The 22,917-nt window shown below is 42.3% G+C and overlaps 1 protein-coding gene across 1 annotated transcript in view; it reads right to left on the bottom strand.

Annotated features, from left to right (window-relative positions):
- The window catches only part of LOC308248108 (aldehyde oxidase 4-like), a gene marked incomplete at both ends in the record, with an annotated part of 76,918 nt that overhangs the window by 39,775 nt on the left and 14,226 nt on the right, over positions 1 to 22,917 (bottom strand). The window contains 11 exons of the mRNA XM_080668113.1: positions 920 to 1,082; positions 2,425 to 2,609; positions 4,323 to 4,432; positions 5,396 to 5,489; positions 6,915 to 7,066; positions 9,711 to 9,803; positions 10,037 to 10,181; positions 11,288 to 11,368; positions 11,932 to 12,015; positions 13,652 to 13,713; positions 15,304 to 15,430. Of these exons, the coding sequence (XP_080524239.1) occupies positions 920 to 1,082; positions 2,425 to 2,609; positions 4,323 to 4,432; positions 5,396 to 5,489; positions 6,915 to 7,066; positions 9,711 to 9,803; positions 10,037 to 10,181; positions 11,288 to 11,368; positions 11,932 to 12,015; positions 13,652 to 13,713; positions 15,304 to 15,430 (1,296 nt within the window). The remainder of the gene's footprint in view (positions 1 to 919; positions 1,083 to 2,424; positions 2,610 to 4,322; positions 4,433 to 5,395; positions 5,490 to 6,914; positions 7,067 to 9,710; positions 9,804 to 10,036; positions 10,182 to 11,287; positions 11,369 to 11,931; positions 12,016 to 13,651; positions 13,714 to 15,303; positions 15,431 to 22,917) is intronic.

Here is a 22,917-nt window from a genome sequence, read left to right as displayed (position 1 = left end):
GATACTGAAAACCTATTTGAAGAAATAATGACCGAAAACTTCCCCCACCTGGTGAAAGAAATAGACTTACAAGTCCAGGAAGCCCACAGAACCCCAAACAAAAGGAATCCAAAGAGGACCACACCAAGACACATCATAATTAAAATGCCAAGAGCAAAAGACAAACAGAGGATATTAAAAGCAGCAAGAGAAAAACAGTTAGTTACCTACAAGGGAGCACCCATACGACTGTCAGCTGACTTCTCAACAGAAACTATGCAGGCCAGACGGGAGTGGCAAGAAATTTTCAATGTGATGAATAGCAAGAACCTACAACCAAGATTACTCTACCCAGCAAAGCTAGCATTCAGAATTGAAGGGCAGATAAAGAGCTTCACAGATAAGAAAAAGCTGAAGGAGTTCATCACCACCAAACCAGTATTATATGAAATGCTGAAAGGTATTCTTAAAGAAGAGGAAGAAGAAAAAAGTAAAGAGAAAAATTATGAACAACAAATACATATCTATCAACAAGCGAACCTAAAAATCAAGTGAATTAAAAACCTGAGGAACAGAATAATCTGGTGAATATAATAGAATCAGGGGCATAGAAAGGGAGTGGACTGATAATTCTCAGGGGGAAAGGGGTATGGGGGGTTCATGAAGAGAATGGACAAAAATCATACACCTATGGATGAGGACAGTGGGGGGGAGGTAAGGGCAGAAGGTGGGGTGGGAAATGGGTGGAGGGGAGCTATGGGGGGAAAAAGGAGAAATAATTGTAATAATCTGAATAAAGATTTATTTAAAAAATAAATAAATAAATAAAAAGTAAAAAAACAACAACAACAACAAAAAAAACCAGGCAGGGAAAGCCCTTTCATGTGCAGACTCCCACTCAGAATGTCAAAGGACCCAGAGACTCAGAGAAGTCATTTACCATTTCATTCAGTCCTCGCCTCACTTTGAGGTAGAATTTGAAAAGTAAGCTGATGATGAGGGTTCGCTTATATTCTACCATGCCACCCTTAGCTCCTGGCGGAATGTAAATCTCATCCAGGACCAACCGGCACGCATCGCTCAGCATTTGGTCATCCCATTGCCTAGTAGGAAAGAATGCAAATATTTCACAGAAGAGGCAAAGATGCACTAAACTGATAGAACAAGGGAAGATGGAGAGCAATCTGTATCCATCTTTGAAGTCAACACAAAATGTCCTTAAATATTTCATCTGCTACATGTAGAATCTGATGCAGTGAGAGAAACATCAATGTGAGGGAGAAACATCAATCTTTGCCTCCTGAATGTGCCCCGACTGGGGATCAAACCCATAACTTAGGTATGTACCCTGTCCGGGAATTGAGCCACAACCTTTTGGTGTATGGGATGACGCTTCAACCAACCAAGCCACCCAGCCAGAGTGTGACAGGAATTTTTAAGATCTACTCTCTTAACAACTTTTAAATACATAATACAGTATTATTAACTACTAGAGGCCCAGTGCATGAATTCCTGGGGTCCCTCGACCTGGCCTGTGGGATCAGGCTGAAACCAGCTCTCCGACTTCCCCTGAGGGATCCCAGATTGCGAGAGGGTGCAGGCCAGGCAGAGGGACCACACAGGTGCACGATAGGGGCCAGAGAGGGACTTGGGAGGTTGGCCAGCTGGGTGGGGACTGCAAGAGGGCTCTAGGATATGTCTGGCCCATCTCACTCAGTCCCAATCATCCAGATTCCAGCAGCAAGCTAACCTACCAGTCAGAGCGTCTGCCTCCTGGTGGTCAGTGCACATCATAGAGAGTAGTTGAGCAGCCTTAGCATATCATTAGCATATTATGCTTTGATTGGTTGAATGGATGACCGGACAACCAGACACTTAGCATATTAGGCTTTTAATATATAGGATAGGCACTATGCTATACACTAAATTCCCATGAATTATTCATTTTATAGCTGGAAGTTTGTACTTTTTACCCCCTTCTTCCATTTGTGCCCTCCTTCCCCCCACCCCCCACCCCACCAGGTGCAACCATCAATCTGTTCTCTGTATTGAGAGTGATGAGAGAAAGGCCATTTAACCTTTTGGAATATTTCATCTTCTTTATGTGGTTTAAAGAAATTTTTAGATATCTTAGGACACAATATTAGAAATGTTTACTTACTTTCTAGGTTAAGTAAAAGTAAAAATTTGAAGGTTATACCTACTTTTATTAATTTGTGCAGTAATCTTATTACAGAAACGACAATAAAAGAATTACTGTACCTTGAAATATGTTGGTTTGGGGTGACTTTCATTTCTTATCCTTTTTTTTTTGCAGCAATTAAATTTTTAAAACAAATATATAGCTATATTTTATAATCAGAAAAAAAACTCTAACTGCTATTTTCATTAAAATATTAAAATAGGAAGGCCTGGGTTCTATGTTCCAGATGTGCTGTGACCTACCTCCCGATGAGCTGCTTGCAGGTTTGGTTTGCAGAGACTACAGTGGGGCCAACACGCCCATAGAATATTTTAAGGTCCTTGATTGTGTCTGTGCCATCTTCAAACTTCACACTCATCCCGGCATTGACAATGGCAAAGGCATTCTCCTGGCGTTGGGCTAGCCGCAGTCCCGACACAAAGTGCCACTGGCGGGATAAGGACACATATGTAATACCTTACTCAATAAAGAAAAAATAAATAGAAACACTCAGAAAGGTTCATGCTTGTCTCTACTGTGTGACAAACAAGGCACTTAGGTGATTATTAATAATAAAACGGACCCTGGGAATGGACTGGAATTTTCACTGTTATTAACTCTAGTGCTGACGGTATGTGAGCACTGGCCAGTGTGTTTTACATATGTTAATATGTAATCCTCACAGTAGCTGTACTCATTTCCAATTTACTGATGAGAAAACTGAGAGGTTAAGGTCACACAGTAAGTGGCAGAGCTGGGGTTCAAACCCAAGCCGTCTGGCTTCAGAATCTATGCTAATCTACTTTCAACTCCAAATCACCGCTCTTGGCTTCGGGCAAATGACTTAAACTGGGTCTTAATTTTCTTTAAAATGAGAAGGTTGGGTTTGATCAGATGGTGCCTCAAGGGATGAGGGGGAGGATTAAGAGGTGAAGTGTCTCTCAGAGCAAGGTAAACTCTTAATCAAAGAGTTTGTGCATGTTCTAGCAGACAACCCCCTCAAAAGACTTTCAAGCAAGGTAAACTCTTAATGAAAGAGAGTTTACCTTGCTTGAAAGTCTTTTGAGGGGGTTGTCTGCTAGAACATGCACAAACTCTTTGATGAAGCAATAAATATGGGGCTCCAGCTCCCATCCAGTCTCATTTCATGGGGTTCCTCCAGCTGCCATTCACCCCAACCCCCATCCTCATGCTGTTCTCCCACCTGGAATGACCAGCCCCTTTTCTCCACTGACCTATGCTTTCCTTCCCTTTTAAACAACACCAGGGAAGGGCTCTCCCCATCAGAGGAACCCCTCCAGCTTTTTGTCCACTCATTTCCTGTTTCCTATCTCAAGTCCTTTCTCTGAGATTTAGAGATCTTGGAAGACAGGACACTGTGTTTTATACATCGGCGTGGTATTCCCTGGATGTAGCCCCATGCCTGGCTTTAAATTTTATTTAAAGCATTTGGTTAACAAATGTTGGTTGACTTGGAAGTACTTTATGATAATGAACTTTCAGTTCACCAGGAACTTATGGGAGGTGATATTGGTGATAGTTTGCCTCAGTCTTGGCTAAAATGTGTACTTATCTGAAACAAAAAAAATTCAGCTGCTCACACAAAAGGCACTCCTTTTCGCAGAGAGAAGGCCCACAGAAATGTTTTTCTTTTAATTTCTTTAAAAAACAAAAGAAAAAATGAATACAATAACAATGAATATATAACACTGGGTTATATTCATCTTTGTAATAACACTAGAGGCCTGATGCACGAAATTCGTGCAAGAGTAGGCCTTCCTTCCCCCGGCAGCCAGCACTGGCTTCCCTTGCAGCCCCAGCTTCATCCGGGAGGTTGTCTGGAAGGTCATCTGGTCTAATTAGCATATTATGCTTTTATTATATAGGATGATCATTGGTTTTATTTTATTTTTTATGAACAAAGAAACCCAGAAAGGCAAAAATGCCTAAGGTCCACAAAAGCCCAAGATGGGCCTGATAAGAAAGCAAATGAAATGGTCATTGAGAATCTGGCCCTTCCTGAGTGGAGCCCAATCGTCTCCCTGCAGCTGCTGGTTGGAAAAGGAGATGGCACCATCCCCGGGAGTCTGTCTGTGGCTCCTGCACAGGGTTCAGGGTGAGCAGGGTGCCTCTGGGTGGGCAGCGGGTCAGGAGTCCTTACCCGTGTAGAGTGGGGAATATAAACAGATAACACAATCTCTTCCGACTTAAGGTCCGCTTCAGGCAATCTCTCAAGGAAATGGCCGTCTAAAGGAATCTGCCGTTCTCCTTCTATAAGAGAAATGACCTTGATTAGAATATATGTGTCCAATTGGAGAATATCCAGCCAGGGGCAGAGGTGATGTATCGGGTGAAAAGAGAGAGTGTGCAGGCTGGGGGCCAGACGATGTGGGTTCTAGCTCCAGGTTCCATACTGTGTCACCTTAGGCAAGTCACAGAACCTTTGGAGCTTCTGGCTCCTCATCGTCGGAATGAAAGGGTTGCACCAGATAAGCTGAAAAGACTATATGGAAACAACCCGGTTTCACAAGTGGGAAATGGGTAGAATGTATTTCATGTATGGGAAACCTGAGGTCCCGAGGTCTGGAGAGGTTAGATGACCTGTCCAAAGTGCTCGAGGCGGGACTAGTGGCAAGGTGGGGTGCCTCAGATATAGCTTCTTTTCTTTAAGCAGTTTGCCCTGCTTTCTTATTTGATCCACCATATTTTTTAAATGTGATTTTAATCAAAGAAAGGGTTACAACAATAGTTCTATGAATAATATGCATTGCTTTTATTTCCTTAAGTACAATCTTTTCCCTTGGCAAGGATTAAACTGGTTGTGAATAAAGAGAGAAGTAATGAGTCATGTGCCCCACAAAGTTGATTTCATTTAAAATGAAAAGTCCTAGAAGAAAAATTCCACCGTCATGAAACTCTGAAATTGAATATGCCATAAAACTTGAGATGTACCTCAGACATTTTTTGATATCTGCTTTTGGACTGTGCATGAATGTGACCAAACAGCTAAGAAAAATTATCTGGTGCAGTAACTTATCTATGAGATATAGAATATCTAGAGAACAGGATAATTGATCTCAGCTTCATCCCTATGTTTGAGGGAATGTAGCTATCACCTATATGTATTTGGTAAGTCAAAGTTGGATATGCTTGGGTTCCCACGTCATAGTTCATGGAAGGAGCTACCTGACAGTGATAATTATAAAACAGAATGCTTAAATGTTGGTCTCTTACCTTTAGATATCAGATTGATGGTAGCATTTCCTGCTGCTAAAATTGGATTTAGGTCAGAAAAATTCGGCCTGCTCACCACATGTCCTCCTAAAGTCTAAATAAATAAAGGTGACATTATTATTATTATTTTTTTAGTTACACTTAGTTATTTAACAGATAAGCAATTATGCATGCAGGGATCTTGTGTTAGCTTTTAATTTTCTTCTTGGCTTCATAGAAAGATCTGGCAGAGCTTTGGGACAGTGAAGTAGATTCGGGCAACATACGGGGCAAGATTCCCACCCCTGACTCCATTCAAACTCATTGCCTGAGAAAATATTCCTTCCCCATGTGTAACGAGGAGACAGCTCTCTTTGGGAACTGAGCCTAGAGTGAGCGTTCTGTAACACAGGGGAAGGTGGAGGAAACTAAAGAACCGGGAAATGGACTCATTTTCTAAATGTGTGCGGTGCTGCTGTGCAATAGAGTTCTTCCCTCTCGCCCAAACCATCAGTAATGAGGACATCTGAAGGGAGCTGAGGAGGCAAGATGATGAGAGGAAAACATGGTCCAGAAAAAGAAATAGAAGATGCCTATGGTGAAAACATATGGCGGATTTTGAGAATCAACAGAAATGGAGCCAGAGACAACTAGGAAAAATGTGCCCCCCTCCCAGCCCCACTGAACTACTCACCATGTGTGAAATGGGTAGTGATTTGAACCAATTTTCTCTTAAATCTTAGATAACAAGGAAACCTTGTAAGCTAGATAACTGGGGGATGTCCAAGAATTGACATTTGGGATACCCATGTTTGGAAACTGACCTCATTGCAAAGCTCTATGAGGAGAACCATCCATAAAAGAGTATTTCAGAAAGGCAGGCTCTTGTTTACTAAACCTTGGATAAGACACCTTTCACAGACTGTTAGAACCAGGCAGGATTTTAGAGACAGTCCATTGGGTTGAACCTTAGTTTTTATTTTTAATTTCAGAGAGGAAGGGAGGGAGAGAGAGAGAGATAGAAACATCAATGATGAAAAAGAATCATTGATCAGCTGCCTTCTGCATGCCTCCTACTGGGGATCAAGCCCGAAATCTGGGCATGTGCTCTGACCAGGAACTGAACTGTGACCTCCTGGTTCATAGGTTGGCGCTCAACCACTGAGCCACGCCGGCTGTGCTTAACTTTTACAATGGAGAAACAGTGGCTTAAAGTGGTTTCTCCAGGATCATGCCACTCACGGGTGACAGGCCGAGATTAGAATTTGGGCACCTTCAGATTCCAGGAGCATAATCTTGTTATATAATATGCTGCTTCTCACTGTGGGCACACACATGCACACAATGTGACCCCTCTCACTGTGGGCACACACACACACATGCTCACACACGCACACACACACACTCACACTCATGTTGCAGAGATTTATTCAACACTGACTGGTTGTGTTTCCTCTTCAGAGTAATGTTTGCTCAACTGAACAGAACTGTGTGGCTGTCTGTACCTATGGCTTATTTCCTATGATACTGGAGAACGTACCGCCATACTCCGGATCTGGACTCCGGCAAGTGTCCTCAGATGCGTCAGGAGGGCACGGAAGGTCTCAGTCTTCTCCTTTGGATGCTCCGAAACAATAAAACGTAAGGCATCCTTCAGCTGGGCGAGGCTGTAGCCCGCACCGATGGTCACCCCTGAAAGTAAACCACTGGCAGGAAACCTTAAAGTAAAGAGATACTTGGGCTGCATGGAAGCCACCTTTCAAATAGATCTTCTCTTTTCACGTTGACTTAGAATGACATAAACCGAAGATCAAGATTATTTCTGGCAATCTGCATTATTCCCAAATATTAGGTACCAAATTCTTTTTCTCAGTCATGAATACAGTCATATATGCCATATACGCTAATATATGTCCATCACAGATATTTGAAATTTATTAGTTTATTTCCAATTTAGTGTTTTCCGGAATGTATTGATCAAATATAAAATTTGCAGCCAAGACTTCATAAGATTTTTAAAAAGCTCAGTAAGCCCAAGTGGGAATTGACCTGCACGTTTGCGTTGCCCACTTGTCTTCCTTCCAGATCCTTTGCTTCCTACTGTTCCCTTATCAGAATGAGAATAGACACCCATCTGTGCCTCGGGCTGGTTTCATGCAGGTGAACTCACAGGGCATGCTTTGAGTAGTGATGCCATCTGGTTTAGGTGTTCTTAAGGGGGCAATACTGCACCCAAGGGGGTGAAAAACCTTTTTCTTTTTATGTATAAAGCTCTGATAGACATCTATACTAATAAAAGGATAATATGCTAATTAGACTGGGAGACCTTCCGGGAGACCTTCCAGACATCCTTCCAGAAAAAGCCATGGTGGCGGGGCTGGAGCAGAGGTGGTTAGGAGTGATAAGGCCAGGAGGGGAGGGCAGTTGGGGGGTAATCAGGCAGACAGGGGGGGCAGTTGGGGGTGAGCAGGCTAGCAGGGGGGGCAATTGGGGGCAATCAGGCTGGCAAGGGGGGCAGTTGGGGGCGAGAAGGCCAGCAGGAAGGGGGCAGTTGGGGGCAAGGAGGCTGGCAGACAGAGTGGTTAGGGGCGATCAGGCAGGCAAGCAGGTGAGCAGTTAGGAGCCAGCAGTCCCAAATTGCGAGAGGGATGTCCGACTGCCGGTTTAGGCCCAATTGGGCCTAAACCGGCAGTCAGACATCCCCGGAGGGGTCCCAGATTGGAGAGGATATAGGCCAGGCTGAGGGACACCCCCCCTCGTGCACGAATTTCATGCACCAGGCCTCTAGTACTGTACATAAAAAGATACATTGTCTCTCTGTGGTTTTAGATTTCATGGAGGGATGATTAGAGAAAAAATTTTTATTGCCCCTTTGAGAGGCAGCAATAAAGAGATTGAGAAACATTGGTTTCAATTCTGCAGGCTCTACCTCCCCAACCCTTGCACCTCCCCCCTCACAAAGTACTTCCACAACTTTTTTTCCCACCCTCTCCTCTACCAGCCTGGTTCCCCCCTGATCCACCTCTTCCTGGGAGTGTAAAAGGTGAAAAGAATTAATGGACAGACTGACTTCATATTAGCAGGTCAGAAGGGAAGCAGTCAATTTTCCATTTGATTGCTGTTTACTCACTGGGGAGAACCCTATTTTACGTAGCATTTTTAGCTCCTATAACGTGTTCTCCATTCACATGCTGAGTTTCCGTAATGGATGGTGGGATATGTTTCTCAGACAGCCTTATTTGGTGCAGCATGTAGAAGGAATACTTGACTAAGAGTAAGAAGAGATGGGATTTAGTCCTGACTTAACCAAGTGATAGCTGTGCGAAGTTGGGAAGTTACTTCAGCCCTTTAACTCTACAAATCCTTTAGGAGAACAGAGATGCCAAGGCTACCTGCTATGTATACCTCCCAGGGTTGTTGTGAGGATAAAGAGAAACGAGATATGAAAGCACTTGTTAAATTGTGAAAAGAATGTAAAATAAATAAGGTTATTGTTCACAGCTAAACGTTCAAATTTTGTAGTCCAGATTGTGTGTGTGTATGTGTGTGTGTGAATATGTGTGGGTGTAGATGAGCCTTAAATAAATTTGTGAATCAGAAAGTAATGTCTAGTGGGCTCAGTTGGTTAGAGCATTATCCCGTACAACAACAGGTTGTGGGTTTGAATCCTGGGCAGGGCACATAGCTGAGTTTTGGGTTAGATCCCCTGTCCGGGCATGTGTTTCTCTCTCTCTCTCTCTCTCTAAAATAAATAAAAACAGCCCGGCAGTGTGGCTCAGATGTTGAGTGTCAATCTATGAACCAGGAGATCAAGGTTTGATTTGCATGCTCGCGTTGCAGGCTCGATCTCCAGTAGGGGGCATGCAGAAGGCAGCTAATTAATGATCCTGTCTCACTGATGTTTCTATATCTCCCTCTCCCTTTCTCTCTCTGAAATCAATAAAAACATATAAAAATATTTAACAAATAAAATAAAAACATATCCTTGTGTGAAGGAAAAAAAAGAAAATAAGAATGTCTAGCAAGATGCTTTCCTACCGGCCAGCCAATGTCTTAAGTCTTCTTATTCAGTCAGTCTTCCCATACCTGGCTGAACTACGTGGCATCTTCCCGCCATTACGGCTCCTATGACAATGCAGTCCTCAGTGACACAGCTGAGTGGAGTGGGTTAGTTTGAAAAAGCTCACAGAAACACAGAGTAGATGCTCAGTAAACATTTCTGAATGAATAAATGAGGTCAGATATTCTATGAAGTGCTCAAATCAGCCCATTGTATATAATGAACAGTCCACCAACCGCCAATCATTACATCTTATTTGAAAAAGAAGGTGCATACCATTGTCTGTGCTGTCCACAAAATACAGTTCTGGAAGCCCAAATGGAGATATGAAAACTGGATGGAATTCATCTTTGAATTTAATGCCGGGGCCTTAAGGAGAAAAGCATTTAAAGCAATCAGGCAAGGAAGTCAATGGGTGCTACTAGATGTTGCTTACAGATAATCAAGAGGGAAAATGGTGGCAAAAATGACATTTGCAAAAGAAAGCAACAAAGCATTCTAAAAGCAGAGGCATCCATTAGTAAAGATGAACTGCATTTATGAGGAGTTTAAAGAGACACGGGTGTTTGGGTTACCTCAAGAACATACTTTAAAACACCCACCCACTGTGGTGTTCCCCATGACAAGGGGGGCCTTGGGGTAATTGGCTTTCAGCTCCAGGAGGTCATTGAGGGTCACAGGGGTCATCCAGGTGGTCCTTTCACCTTGAAACATCAGCCTTCTCTTGCTTGGATCTTCCGCCATCCTCTGCAGAGAAGCAAAGCCCACAGACCTTCAGGTGAGGCTGCTGGCGGCATGCCGTGAGGATATACACTGCTCTGGGTGTCCAAACGGCCCGCTGGCCATTTTAGTTTTCTGATGAGACCTAACTTCTAGGGAACAGGAAAGGGTGGCTTTGTTTGAGACTAGATTTGTAAGTTTTGTGTGGGCACCATTGCATTAAACATCAGAATAGGTGTCTGCCCGTCAATGCCTACATATAGAGTAGAGCAGACGTTGTTTCGAAGTAAGTGTGTGAAGAGGAGGCCGCATGGTATGGTGAGTATCTAAAGGACCCGGCTTCTCGCTCTAGTTCTGTCCCAAGAGTGACTCAGAGGGGCCTCATCTTTGGGATTAGATGTGTTTTTTTTTTTTTTTTTAGGATAAAAATTGCTTATAGGCAAAGTTACCCTTGAAAAACATCCCTTAAATCATCCAACAGGTATAGTATATGTGGATGTTTTTTTATAACTCGGTATTTATACACATGTGTATCTACATCAACATGTATGCATATAATCGCAAAATACTAGGCGTATCCAAGTTCTCACACTCTGAAGGGTGTGCAGGGACTGAGACTCTGAGAAGCCAGTAGAATCATATCCCTCATCTCATACTCTCTCCAGGGCATAGTCACGGAATAGAATGACGGGCCTATCGCACTGTTTATATTATCTCTCTCTCTCTCCCAGCTGAGGTGAAATCACAGAGGTTAATTGTAAGAATAATTTAATTCCATCATAATAAGTATCATTTGAATCTTACTTTACCAGTTGTACAAAATGCCTTAAACGTATCTCACAGAGTAGCTGTGTGACATTGGGTACATAACCTACCAGCTCTGAGCTCAGACCCTTCAACGGAGGGGGTGGGACCAAAACACCTCTGAGGTCCTGGCAGCCCCATGCCTCCGTCTAAACTATCTGCTTCAAATTATTTACAGTGGAGCTGAACAAGTTCCTGAGAAGGGGTTATTATAGTGGGCACAATTCCAACTTCTAATGTCTAAAGCTCGGTAATGCCACAAATTACCGGATAATACAGAAGGCTTATACCACATTAGGTTATGAAATAACAAAAGTAAAGTGTCTTACTATCAGTTCAGGAGGGAATATAGGTTCCTGGGATGGATCCAAGGGCTGGAATTCGTCTTCATTATACAGTTTGGTACATATCTCGACAAAACAAAATAAATACAAGTGGAACTTCAGAGTTACTGGGAGATGCACAGGAGTCTCTAACTGTGGGACTTCAGAGTTAGGGCCTGACCCCCTGACACCTCAGACACAAAAGCTGGGTGCCAGAGCCCAGGGTGTCCCCAGTAGGATTCTCCCCACCTTCGGAGGACCGTGACCGAGCCCCTGGCAGCTTTACTGAGCTCCGGGCTGGCTCTTTGGGTGTCAGGAATTGGGTTTTAAGCTTCTGTGCTGGGTCTTGAGTGGTATTTGCAGATACCTATTTGCCATGAGCATAAAGAGGCACCACTGCTTACGTCACCTGATTGGGGGTGAGGGGGTGTGTAAACCCAGATTAGCACAGAAAGTTGCAATGCTTCTGACGGAGGACAGCCTTTTGTGGTGACTGGCCTCACGAAAGTCAGGGGCCTGCCCATTTGGGGGACTTTTGAAGACTGTTTATGCCCTGAATTTACTGAAAAGAGTAGAAAATGTGAATACATCTGGATCTACGTGGGTATTTTTCCAGTCAAACCCAACTGCAGCAGAACATCAATACTTACTTTTTCCTGTCCATTCTCAAAAGACCTTTCTTCTTGATCCATGCAACATTTTCCCGATCCTTTCATCTGACAGACAGTTGATGCCTTCGGAAGGAATGCAGTTTAAAACAAAATCATTGGTTGATACTTTAAATTCTAACCTGAGTACCAGGCCCCACAGGAGGAGGTCATACAGTGTGTCCTTGTCTCAAGGACTCGGTAATGGGCTGGGGTGGGGAACAAGGTGTTCAATCACTGAACAGCTAGAGAAATGGCAGGAACATGCACCACGCTCATGATAGGGTCTTGTTAATGGTCTCTCTCGAGTCTCGGGGGAGGATGAAGAGAGTTAGAGGAATGCTTGGTCAGCAGTTAAGGTTTCCCACTAAAAGCGAGGTAAATGGAGTGTATTTGTAAGGTGGTAACTTAAAACAAAACAAAACAAACGGCTCTTTTTCCGTGTAAGGGTCAGACAGCGTGGATCTTTAATGAAGGTGTGGGAAGGCAGACTGCCTTGAAGACCTGCTACATACATATCTAAAGAAACTGAAAACCCAAGTTTATTTGCATGTTAGCGTAGCTATTCTGATTATTTGGCTAATTTAAGTCTCAGACCATTTGACCTTAATTTTCAGGACCTTTCGTGCAGAACCAAAGGAGTGTTTTGGGCCTGAGTCCACTGGTCAGGGACTGCAACTCGCAGGTGGATCATTTCATTCCTGTCTGCCCTTGTCATGTACAGACAGGGCCTACGTCTATGGCCGTTACAGGCCACTAGTGTGACTTCATACATGGAGACAAGGAGACCTGGGTTCTAGCTCCTGCTTTAGCACATACTAGCTGGGTTGAGTTTGTTAAATTAGGAAAATAAAACACGTTCCAAAGAGGTTTGTTAGATTAAATATGTGGTAGGTATGCACAGTTTTTGACACTAGGAAGAGTGAAAGTGGTGGCTTATATTTTTACTCAAGTCTCGAGGGAAGTCATTTCCTGCAGAGTTGAGAAGGGATTTGGATTTTGTGACAACGCTATGCACAATAAAGGAACTAACTGTAAATGTCTGAATGTGGGGACCCAGAGTGAGTGAGACAACAATACCTATCATTATATAGATTTGACCTCCCGGAAAATAATTCCATAGTATTGGGTTGAATCATGAAGTTGTTGTTTTCATGGGTCAAAAATGGTGGAATATTGGCAATTCATATTTAAATAGTATTTTACTCAGGATTTAAAATAAACTAGCCTGTAGTTTGTAAAAGCTTTTTAATTCTTCATTACTGGCCTAAAAGTAGTTTCTTTAAAAAAAATTTAGAATTTGGAATTAACTTGTATACCTTGAGTTGTTTTGGTCAATCAAAATTACATATAATTAATTTTTTTGCCACAAAAAATGGGTGCTGGAAAAACACCTGAGACCTTGTCTGTCAAAAGTATGTCTCCTCTTTAGGATCATAGGATACTGTGCTGTCCAGTTACTGCAACTCCATGCACTCATTCCCATCATGTCTTTCCAGGCTTATTCTTCTTAAGCCTCCTCTGAGTCTTCCCTTCCTGCTCGCTAATTCTCTTTCACACATGTTCCTTCAAAGCTTATAGACATGGCATAGAGGATATACTGAGCTTTTAATAATTTTGCTTTTCAATAGATGCAAACTCTATTGAAGAAAATGAAATATAGATTAAGAAACAATTAAATCGGTTGAAAAAATTTCTATACATATTCTTTATTTTAGCTTACCACGCAGAAAGTATTTCCACTTTCTATAATTGGTCGGTATCCAGTACAGCGACACAAATTACCTGATTAAGAAGAGATCAATTTTTAGCAAATGATATAGAAATACATTGCATATTTGTGTTTCATGTTTTCAGTGGAAAGTTTTAATAGTAATTAAATTATTTATTTTTCTTTCTTTCTTTCTTTTTTTTTTTTTTTTTTTTTTTTTTGCTTCCCAAACCAGCAAAATTGCTCTTTGGAACAGAGATGTTCTTCAAAAGTAGATCTTGTACCAGACTTTACAACATAGTCTCATAGTGGTCGCTAGGTGAATTACAGGCATAGAATCTGGGAGGAAATACTCCATTGCTATAAGACTGTGTATATTTAAAAAAAACACACACAAAAAAAATAAGAAAAATCACAATATATCTGATTTTTCAAAATTCTATATACCTCATTAGTGTGGGTTATTTCATTGAACAAAGATTATCTATTGTTCAAATCTGTTCAGGTTTAGTTAAAACTATAATTGAAACCATAGGCCAAAGTTTTAGTACTTAGTGAGAAACTGACAAATTTTGAGTAAAGAAGTTGTTGAGAGACAAGAAAAACTATTAGAGGATATTTCCATATCAGTTACCATAAAATTTATGTTGAATTTTTACTTTGTTTTAGTCTACATCTTTTCATCATAAAACTGAATTTCTGTCTAGGTCTTTTTATTGAAAGGGACCAAGAGCTTTCTTATAATATTCAGAGATTTGCTCCTACAGCTTTCTCCTAAAAACTAGTGACCAGTTACTTTGAAACTAGGTATGTTTGTTACAGAAGACTACATTTGATAGCATGACATGCTCTATTTTTTTGTAGAAAAATTGAGTTTGTTCACTTAAACTTGACAGCTATTTGTTATAGAAAATTAAATTCATGCCCTAACCAGTTTGGCTCAGTGGATAGAGCGTTGGCCTGTGGACTGAAGGGTCCCAGGTTCGATTCCAGTCAAGGGCATGTACCTTGGTTGCAGTCACATGCCCATTAGGGAGTGTGCAGGAGGCAGCTGATCAATGTTTCTCTCTCACCGATGTTTCTGACTCTCTATCCCTCTCCCTTCCTCTCTGTAAAAATCAATAAAATATATTTTTTAAAAAAGAAAATTGAATTCATCACCAAACTTATTATAATAAGTAATTGCTATCTATGACCTCTTTGACCTTATAATAAACCCAACCAGAACATAAAACTGTAAAGTATCTGAAAGCCTATTCTCTTTGTAAAATTAATATAAGTAAGTAGAATTCATGAATGATCCTAACAGATTAATTTAAAAATAAACAACAAAATCTTGTTCTTCCATACTGCCCAGATTTCCACTTTTAGGAAAGATTCTATTGAAAGTGTTATAGACAGCCCATCTGAATGGCTTTGCAGAAGGACAATGGGCTCTATGAAGGGAGAACGTTTTGTGATTAAACCAATATAGCCCCAATTCTTGGCCTCTCTACTGACAAAATGAAGGCAGCACTTTCTGGAAAGGACTTGGGTGAAGAGAGGTAGTAAAGAGGAAGCCCAAAGCTGTGCCACAACTTCTCTCCATGGCGGAGACCTCCTTCTCTAGTTACTTGGTCTATTCCTATCTTTGGTCTTGCCTGCAGAAGGCCAAGAAGGCTCACCTCCAAGAGCTTCCATTATTTGCTCAGGGGTCGGCTCTGGGTGGTTCCTCAGCAGCGTGTAGATGGACATCGCCATCCCTGGGCTGCAGAAGCCACACTGTGTGCCATGGCACTTGGCAAGTCTTTCCTGGGAGGAAAGGGTACATTATTTATGCATTAAGCCTTTGGGTTCCTTATCCTGGACAGGAAATAAAAGAGAGTGAGGAATAACAATTTACTTCATCCATTCTATACAAAGAATCTATGCCATGAAGATGTAGATGGGAGACATGACGCTGGGTCCCTCTGTGTGACTCTGTCCCATGTGTCTCTTGCATGGTGTTCAACCAGCTGGCTCAACATTTTTCAAACAGCACGCCCCCTGAGGTGAAAGCCACATAGTTCAACTATGGCTAAACTTGAAGGACAGATATTTGATAATATTTTAATAACTATATATGGTATTAGGTGGGTACTAGATTTATTGGGGAGAAGTCAAGCATAATATTTACTTACTCCATCATCTTGGGGGGAACCTTGGAAGTTAAATAAATGTCTAACCACTATGCTGTACACCTGAAACTAATATATTATTGAATATCAAGTGTAATTGAAAAAATATAATTATGTTAATGCAACAATGGCATATGTAACCATTAAAAAAAAAGGACAGACATTGTTCTAATGCTAAAGGGAAATGTGGCTGTGTGGTTTCAGATGTGGCATATAAACTGGCTGTAAATGTGGTGGTCAATCTTAACAACTGGGTCTCTGGGGAAAAAAGCCCTGATTTGTAGTTTCTACCAATTTCAGTTGTGCAAATATTTCCAATAGGGCTGGTGTCAGGCTTCCAATGTGATGTCCTTGAATGCGGATCTGGGGAGAGATATACAGTGGCATAGCATTCTATGGCATTTCCACCAAGTAGATATAATAGACAAATAATCTTAAGGGTATAAACAAGAGTAAATGTAGTAAAATAATTAGCAGATGATGAATGATGATATTTATTAACTTTTTTTGTCATTACTTATTTAATTTTAAGTTTGTATAGTTTCATTGTTAATAATGGCTGTGTTTAAAAAATGGCTCACAAAATTCCTGAAAGTTTAACGATCAGCTCTCACAAGCCAGTATGAGCCTATTCCAGGGCACTACTGAACAAATCTAGCATATGTACTATCAATATTTGAGAGAGACTTCTGGTCAAGATGGTAGAGAGGTAAATGCTGTGCTCTGCTTCTCCCATGACCACATCAAAATTAGAATCAAATTATAAACCAACCATCACTGAAAACCACCTGAAGACTAGCTGAATGGAATTCCTACAACTAAGGATTTAAAGAAGAGGCCACATAGTGACTGGTAGGAGAGGCAAAGACACAAAACAGGCTGATCCCACACCCACCTATGATGGTTAAGAACAGGGTGGGGTACCTTGGCTGTGGAGGGAGCAAGGGATCCCAGCCTCATATCCAGAGTACCAGTTGCCAGGAAAAGGAGTCTTTACAATACTTGGCTGTGAAAATCAGCAAGGGTTCTGTCTGAGTGAGACAAAGAAGTGCTGGAGACCCAGGCATCTTCTTAAAGTGCCTGAGCACAGATTTACTTACCCACAAACATTTGTCCCAAGTTCCAGCAAAGGGACAGCAGCTTGAAAAATGCCAGGGACATAAGGGCACCTGAATCATCTGGCTTCAGGTGAGGGCTGGAGGGGCGGCTCTCTCTTGGACAGAAATACTGGAGTGCACACCATTGTTCCTTGGTTGAGCTCTCCTCCCACAGAGCCATCTGGTGGACACCATTGTTCCTATGTTGAGCCCTTTTCCTGCCCGGCCTGCTGGTGCAGGCAGTGCCAAATCTGATTCTCCAATTAATTTGACTAACACTGTTCACCCCACCCTAGTGATTCATTAAGAACCTGCCCTAACCAACTATGCACAAGCCTGAAACCTCTTTAAAGTGACAGGTCTCGGCCTACCCTGTGGACTTACCTAAAATATCTTAGAGACACACGAACTCTAGACAAGTAGCATCTGGCCCAGCATGCCTCATACCGCTGGCCCAAGTGGCAGCTGGCCTCTTCCAGGCACCTCCAAGTCCAGCACAGGTGGCAACCATCTGCAGATCACTTTGTAGCTTCTACCTGGTGGCCTTGGGCCAGGCATAGCAAGTGACTTGGTCTGCACCAGAGATCCTCCCAAGAGGTCCCAGAACCATCCTACCCGGTTTTAGACCACACCAGAACACCAACCAATTAGCCACACAAACAACAGACTGAAAGGATGGCCAGCACAGGCACCAGAACATTGCTAAAGCAAAACCACTCCATGGAATTAACCCCTGAAAAACAGCTTGTCTGCTGTAGTCACAGACATTCAAAAACAGCCAGTTAGCCTGGGGTCAATTTGTCTCACTGACATTGCCACAGCAGTGAAAGCTCCACTATAATAGGAGGGCACAGACAACCCACTCGGGTGATGAAGGAGAATGCTTCACTGGGCCCTACTAGACACCTATTATATAAGGCAACTGTGCCAAGACCAGAAGATGTAACAGATTCACCTAAAACAGAAACAAACACAGAGAATCAGCCAACATGGCTGGGGAAACAAAGAAAAATGTCCCAAATGTAAGAATGGAACAAAACTTCAGAAAAAGAGCTCAGCAAATGGAGACAAGTAATCTACCAGATGCAGAGTTTAAAAGACTGCTTATAAGGATATTCTATGAACGTAGGGGAAGAGTGGATGAATTTAGTGAGAACTTCAACAAAGAGAGAAGAAATGTAAGAATGACAATCAGAAAACATAAAAAAAAGAATCAGTTAAAAATACAATTACTGAAATGAAGACTGCATTTGTTAACATGGCATGCTAATTTGAAAAAATATATGCAGCCCTATGTTCATTGCAGCAATATTTACAATAGCCAAGATATGGAAACAACGTAAGTGTCCATCAATGGACTAGTGGATAAAAAGTTGTGGTACAGAATCAATATATGCAAAGTAGGAAGATAGTGGCCTTAGGTAAACGCCTGTACTCACCGCCTCCCACAACCACATCAAAATTACAACTAAAATACAGAACAACTATTATCCAGAACCACTGGAAAGCTGGCTGAACGGAAGTCCTACAACTAGAGAACTAAAGAAGAAAGCACACTGAGACTGGTAGGAGGTGCGGAGGCACAGAATGAGCTGGTCTGGCACCCACATGGGCCGCTTTTTTAATCATCTTTGCAGAGTCTGCTTAGAGGAGCAAGGGGTCCCAGCCCCACACCAGTCTGGGCAGTAAGAACTTTGGGCTGTAAAAACCAGTGTGGATTGGGGCTCAGTGACACAGAGGCTGCTGGAGACCCAGCTGATCCTCATAAAAGGCCAGCACCACAAACTGAACTAACAAGGTCTTGCTTCATCTGAGCTCCAGCACCAGGGTGAGGCTTTGGGGAAGACAGACACATACCAGGAGGAACTGGATTGTCTGGTATCAGGACAGGAACTCAGAAAGGCTTTCTTCCATATGGAGGTGCTGCAGGGATCATTGTTCCTACGCTAGGACATCTGGGTCAGGACTGACTGGCAGCCATTTCTGTTTGCTCCACCTTGGTGATTCCCTAAGACCCTGCCTCATCTAATTTACAACCCCACTCAAGCTGCCAGCAGCAGCTTTTGCATATGAATGGCCTGTCCTTGCTCTGGTTAAAATTTCAAACAAGCTGCAGCTGGGTCAGAAAGCCCCAAATCTATAAATAAAAGGCCCAAAACCTGGCACCAGCACCAGCCTGCCTTGCTTCACAGCTGGGCCTCATCTGAGCACTTCCAAACCTGATACAAAGAGGAGAAATCTGCAGATCTCTCTGTAGCTCCTGCTGGGTGGCCCCAGGCATTGGCTGACTTGGCACCTCCTTGGAGACCCAAGAGCCAGTGTACCCAGTGGTCAGTGTCAGCCTATACCAGATTACAACTCTACACATCTATAAGCAACACACTCAAGGGGCAGACTCAGTGAGCACCAATACTCCACTGCAGCAAGTCCTGCTCCACAGCGGTGTCTCCTGCACAGCAACTCTCCCATTGCAGTTGCAGTTGGTCCTCACAGCCAGTTGGCCTGGAGGTCAATTCCTCCTAGTGACACCAATAGCAATCAAGTCTCAAGTACAACAAAACTGCACCTAGAGCTCCCAGCTCAGGTGACTGGGGAGGCTGAGTCACTGGGCCCTATAGAACACCTACTACACAAGGCCACTCTACCAACTCAAAGAGACATAGCAGCTCTACCCAATACATAGAAACAAACACAGGAAAACAGCCAAAATGTGGAGACAAAGAAAGATGTCACAAATGAAAGAAATGGAAGAAACAAACTACTGGATATAGAGTTCAAAACCATGGTTATAAGGTTACTCAAGGATCTTCTAGAAACCTCCAAGGGACTTAGTGAGACTTTCAAGGATCTTAATGAGAATGCCAAAAAAAAAAAAAAAAAAAGGAAAGGACCAGTCAGAAATTAAGCATACACTGATTGAAATAAAGAATAATATACAGGGATTCAACAGTAGCGTAGAGCAGTCTGAAAATCAAATCAACGATTTGAAATATGAGGAAGCAAAAAAAACACCCAACCAGAAGAACAAAAAGAAAAAAGAATCCAAAAATATAAAGATAATGTAAGGAGCTTCTGGGACAAATTCAATTGTACTAATATTCACATTATGGGGGTGCCAGAAGAAGAGAGAGAGAAAGTTATTGAAAACCTACTTGAAGGAATAATGACAGAAAACTTCCCCTACTTGGTGAAAGAAATAGAATTACAAGTCCAGGAAGCACAGAGAGTACCAGACAAGAGGAACCCAAAGAGGACCACACCAAGACACATCATAATTAAAATGCCAAGGGCTAAAGAAAAAGAGAGAATTTTAAAAGCAGCAAGAAAAAAGCAGTTAGTTACCTACAAGGGAATGTCCATATGACTGTCAGCTGATTTCTGAACAGAAACTATGCAGGCCAGATGGGAGTGGCAAGAAATATTCAAAGTGATGAATAGCAAGAACCTACAACCAAGATTACTCTACCCAGCAAAGCTATCATTTAAAATTGAAGGTCAGATAAAGAGCTTCACAGACAAAAAAAAGCTAAAGGAGTTCATCACTATCAAACCAGTATTATATGAAATGTTGAAGGGTAGTCTTTAAGAAGAGGAAGAAGAAGAAAAAGAAAAAGATAAAAAATATGAACAACAAAATGGCAACAAATACCTATCAACAATTGAATCTAAAAATCAAAATAAATGAATAAGAAATCTAATGAACAGAATAACCTGGTGAATAAAATAGAATCAGAGGCATGAAAATGGAACAGACAGAGAGAGAAAAATGGCGGCGGAATAGACAGACGTGTTCCGAGCCTAGTCCCGGAGCAGAAAGAAAGAACAGCTGAGGGTCGCACTAGGAGTGTTTGTTGGCAAGTTGGGGGACAGCTGAACTCCAGAAGAAAGTGGGAGACTGCTAGACGGGGTTCCCCTGACCTGGCAGCTCCCACTGCGGCTGGGTCCCCTCCCGGAGCTGAGGGCTTGGACGCGGAGCCTCCGCCATCTGGAACCAGAAAGTGGAGCTTATCGGAAGCCTGAGAATCCACAGCTGCGGCACCCATGAAACAGCTGCAAGCCCCAGAACAACGCTCCCCAATTGGCGCAAACACAGGGGTTCAGAGGAGCTCTACACTCCACCACGGAAAGGTCAGATTTCGCCTGGGATAAGGTGAGGTCTCTGGTCCCAGCGCGAGAGAGGAACGCGCGTTTTGCGGGAGCTGGAGGACCAGGGAAGTCTGTGCCTAGAAAAATCCGTGGCTGTTGGGGCTGGCGCGATCTGTGAATGTGGAAGGGGGTCCTCAGAGCTGCTAACAGAAGGGCTCTCTAAAAAGCAACCCATTTTGATCTGAAGTGCAGGGACACCCTAAGAATTTCAGGGGTGTGCTAGACTTACGCGCAGCCACGGAGTGCGCACACTTGGGCTTTTTCCTCTTGAAATTCTTGCTTCTGATTACTAAGCCCAATACATAGGATCACCCAGTTGGAGACACCCTGGGAGACTGCAGGGGAAAGTTGTTTTTCTGGAACCTGGGGATTGGAGCGGGGAGTGACCATCGGAGAGCCAGCTCTGAGGCAGCCCACTCCCACAAACCGGTAGTGAGTGCCACAGGGAAAGAAGGCTCTAACACTGCCTAGAGAGGCCATAGATAGACCCGGAAGTCAATCCAGAAACACTGCCACCCAGGGGCTGAATCACAAATTGACTCTTGTGTAATCAAAAATAAAAGAACACGAGAAATTAAGACACACCGCCTGCTTAAAATCAGGACTGGCTTACATCACTGAAGAGCAGTGGAACGCAGGGAACTGCAATACTGTCCGGACTGAGAAACAGGCGTGCCAAACAGAACAACAGAGGAAGTGAATGACCTTCACTACTCCACATTTTATTTTTCTTTTTTATTTTCATTTTTTGCATCTTTTACTCAAGAAACTATTTTTTTTCTTTTTTCCTCACTTGATTTTACCTTTTTAATTATTACATTCTTATTTTCAATCCGTATTATTACTACTGCTATTTTATCTTTTTTTTTTTTTTAAGTGTCATTTTTATTTTCTCTTCATTTTGTTTTGGGATTAATGTTCTACATTCTATTTTTATCTTTCCTTTAGCATCATTTTACTCTATCTCAACTCTACCTTTATGCCATCACTCTCTTCCTCACTTTTCCCTTTCCGGTGTCCTGTTTATCTTACCCCTTTCCTGCTTTAGATTTTCCCTATTCTTTCTGTTTACCCCCTTTTAAAATTTCACCCTACTTATATATCTAATCTCCATTCCCCTGCTCCAAGTCCATACACACCTCTCTCTTCACTGTCTTAACTATCCAAAAAATTGTTTTTCTCTCTGTCCTTTTGTTGTTGTTCACTTAATGTAGATTATATCGAATTTTTATGCTTTTTTGTGAGATTGTTTTGCTTATTCTTCTTTTGTTTATTTATTTTGTTTGTTTAGTGCTTCTGTTTTCCCTTGCCTCACTCAATATTAGTTGGTGTTGTAGTTTGTATTAATCCCCAGGTACTTGTTGCTGGCATTTGCTGGGATAAGTGATTGTTCTATTGGAGTTTTATCCCCAATATATATAGTCTGTTTCCCTTTCTCTCTTAGTCTCTTTCTTGTCTCTCTTACTTTTTTTTTCTTCTTTTTTTCCCTTTTCCCAATTTCATTTTGACACTCCTTTCTTCTTCTTCTTCTTTCTTTCTTTTTCCTCTTCTTCTTTCTCTCCTATCCCCTAATTTGCCTTTCTCTAGTGGTCACCTTTATTGGAGGTTATTAATATTGTGAATACATTTCTGTTCAGTGCCTTGTGTGTTGTACCTGGTAGTGTTGTATTTTGTGCCTTTAAATCAACGCAGGAGAGAGAGAACTACATAACCAGACACCCAGAGAAGAGACATCATGGGGAGACAAAGACACAGCCCGCATATGAAAGAAAAGCAGGCATCACCAGAAGAGGAAGTAAATGAAATGGAGGCAAGCAACCTTCCAGAAAAAGAATTCAGAGAAATGGTCATAAGGTGGCTGAAAAGAATGGAAGACAAA

Source organism: Plecotus auritus (genome assembly GCF_963455305.1).
Source record: "Plecotus auritus genome assembly, chromosome: 5".
In the NCBI taxonomy this organism is placed as follows: Eukaryota; Metazoa; Chordata; class Mammalia; order Chiroptera; family Vespertilionidae; genus Plecotus; species Plecotus auritus.
The sequence above is the reverse complement of the archived record's forward strand: the minus strand, read 5'-3'. Positions and strand labels throughout refer to the sequence as shown.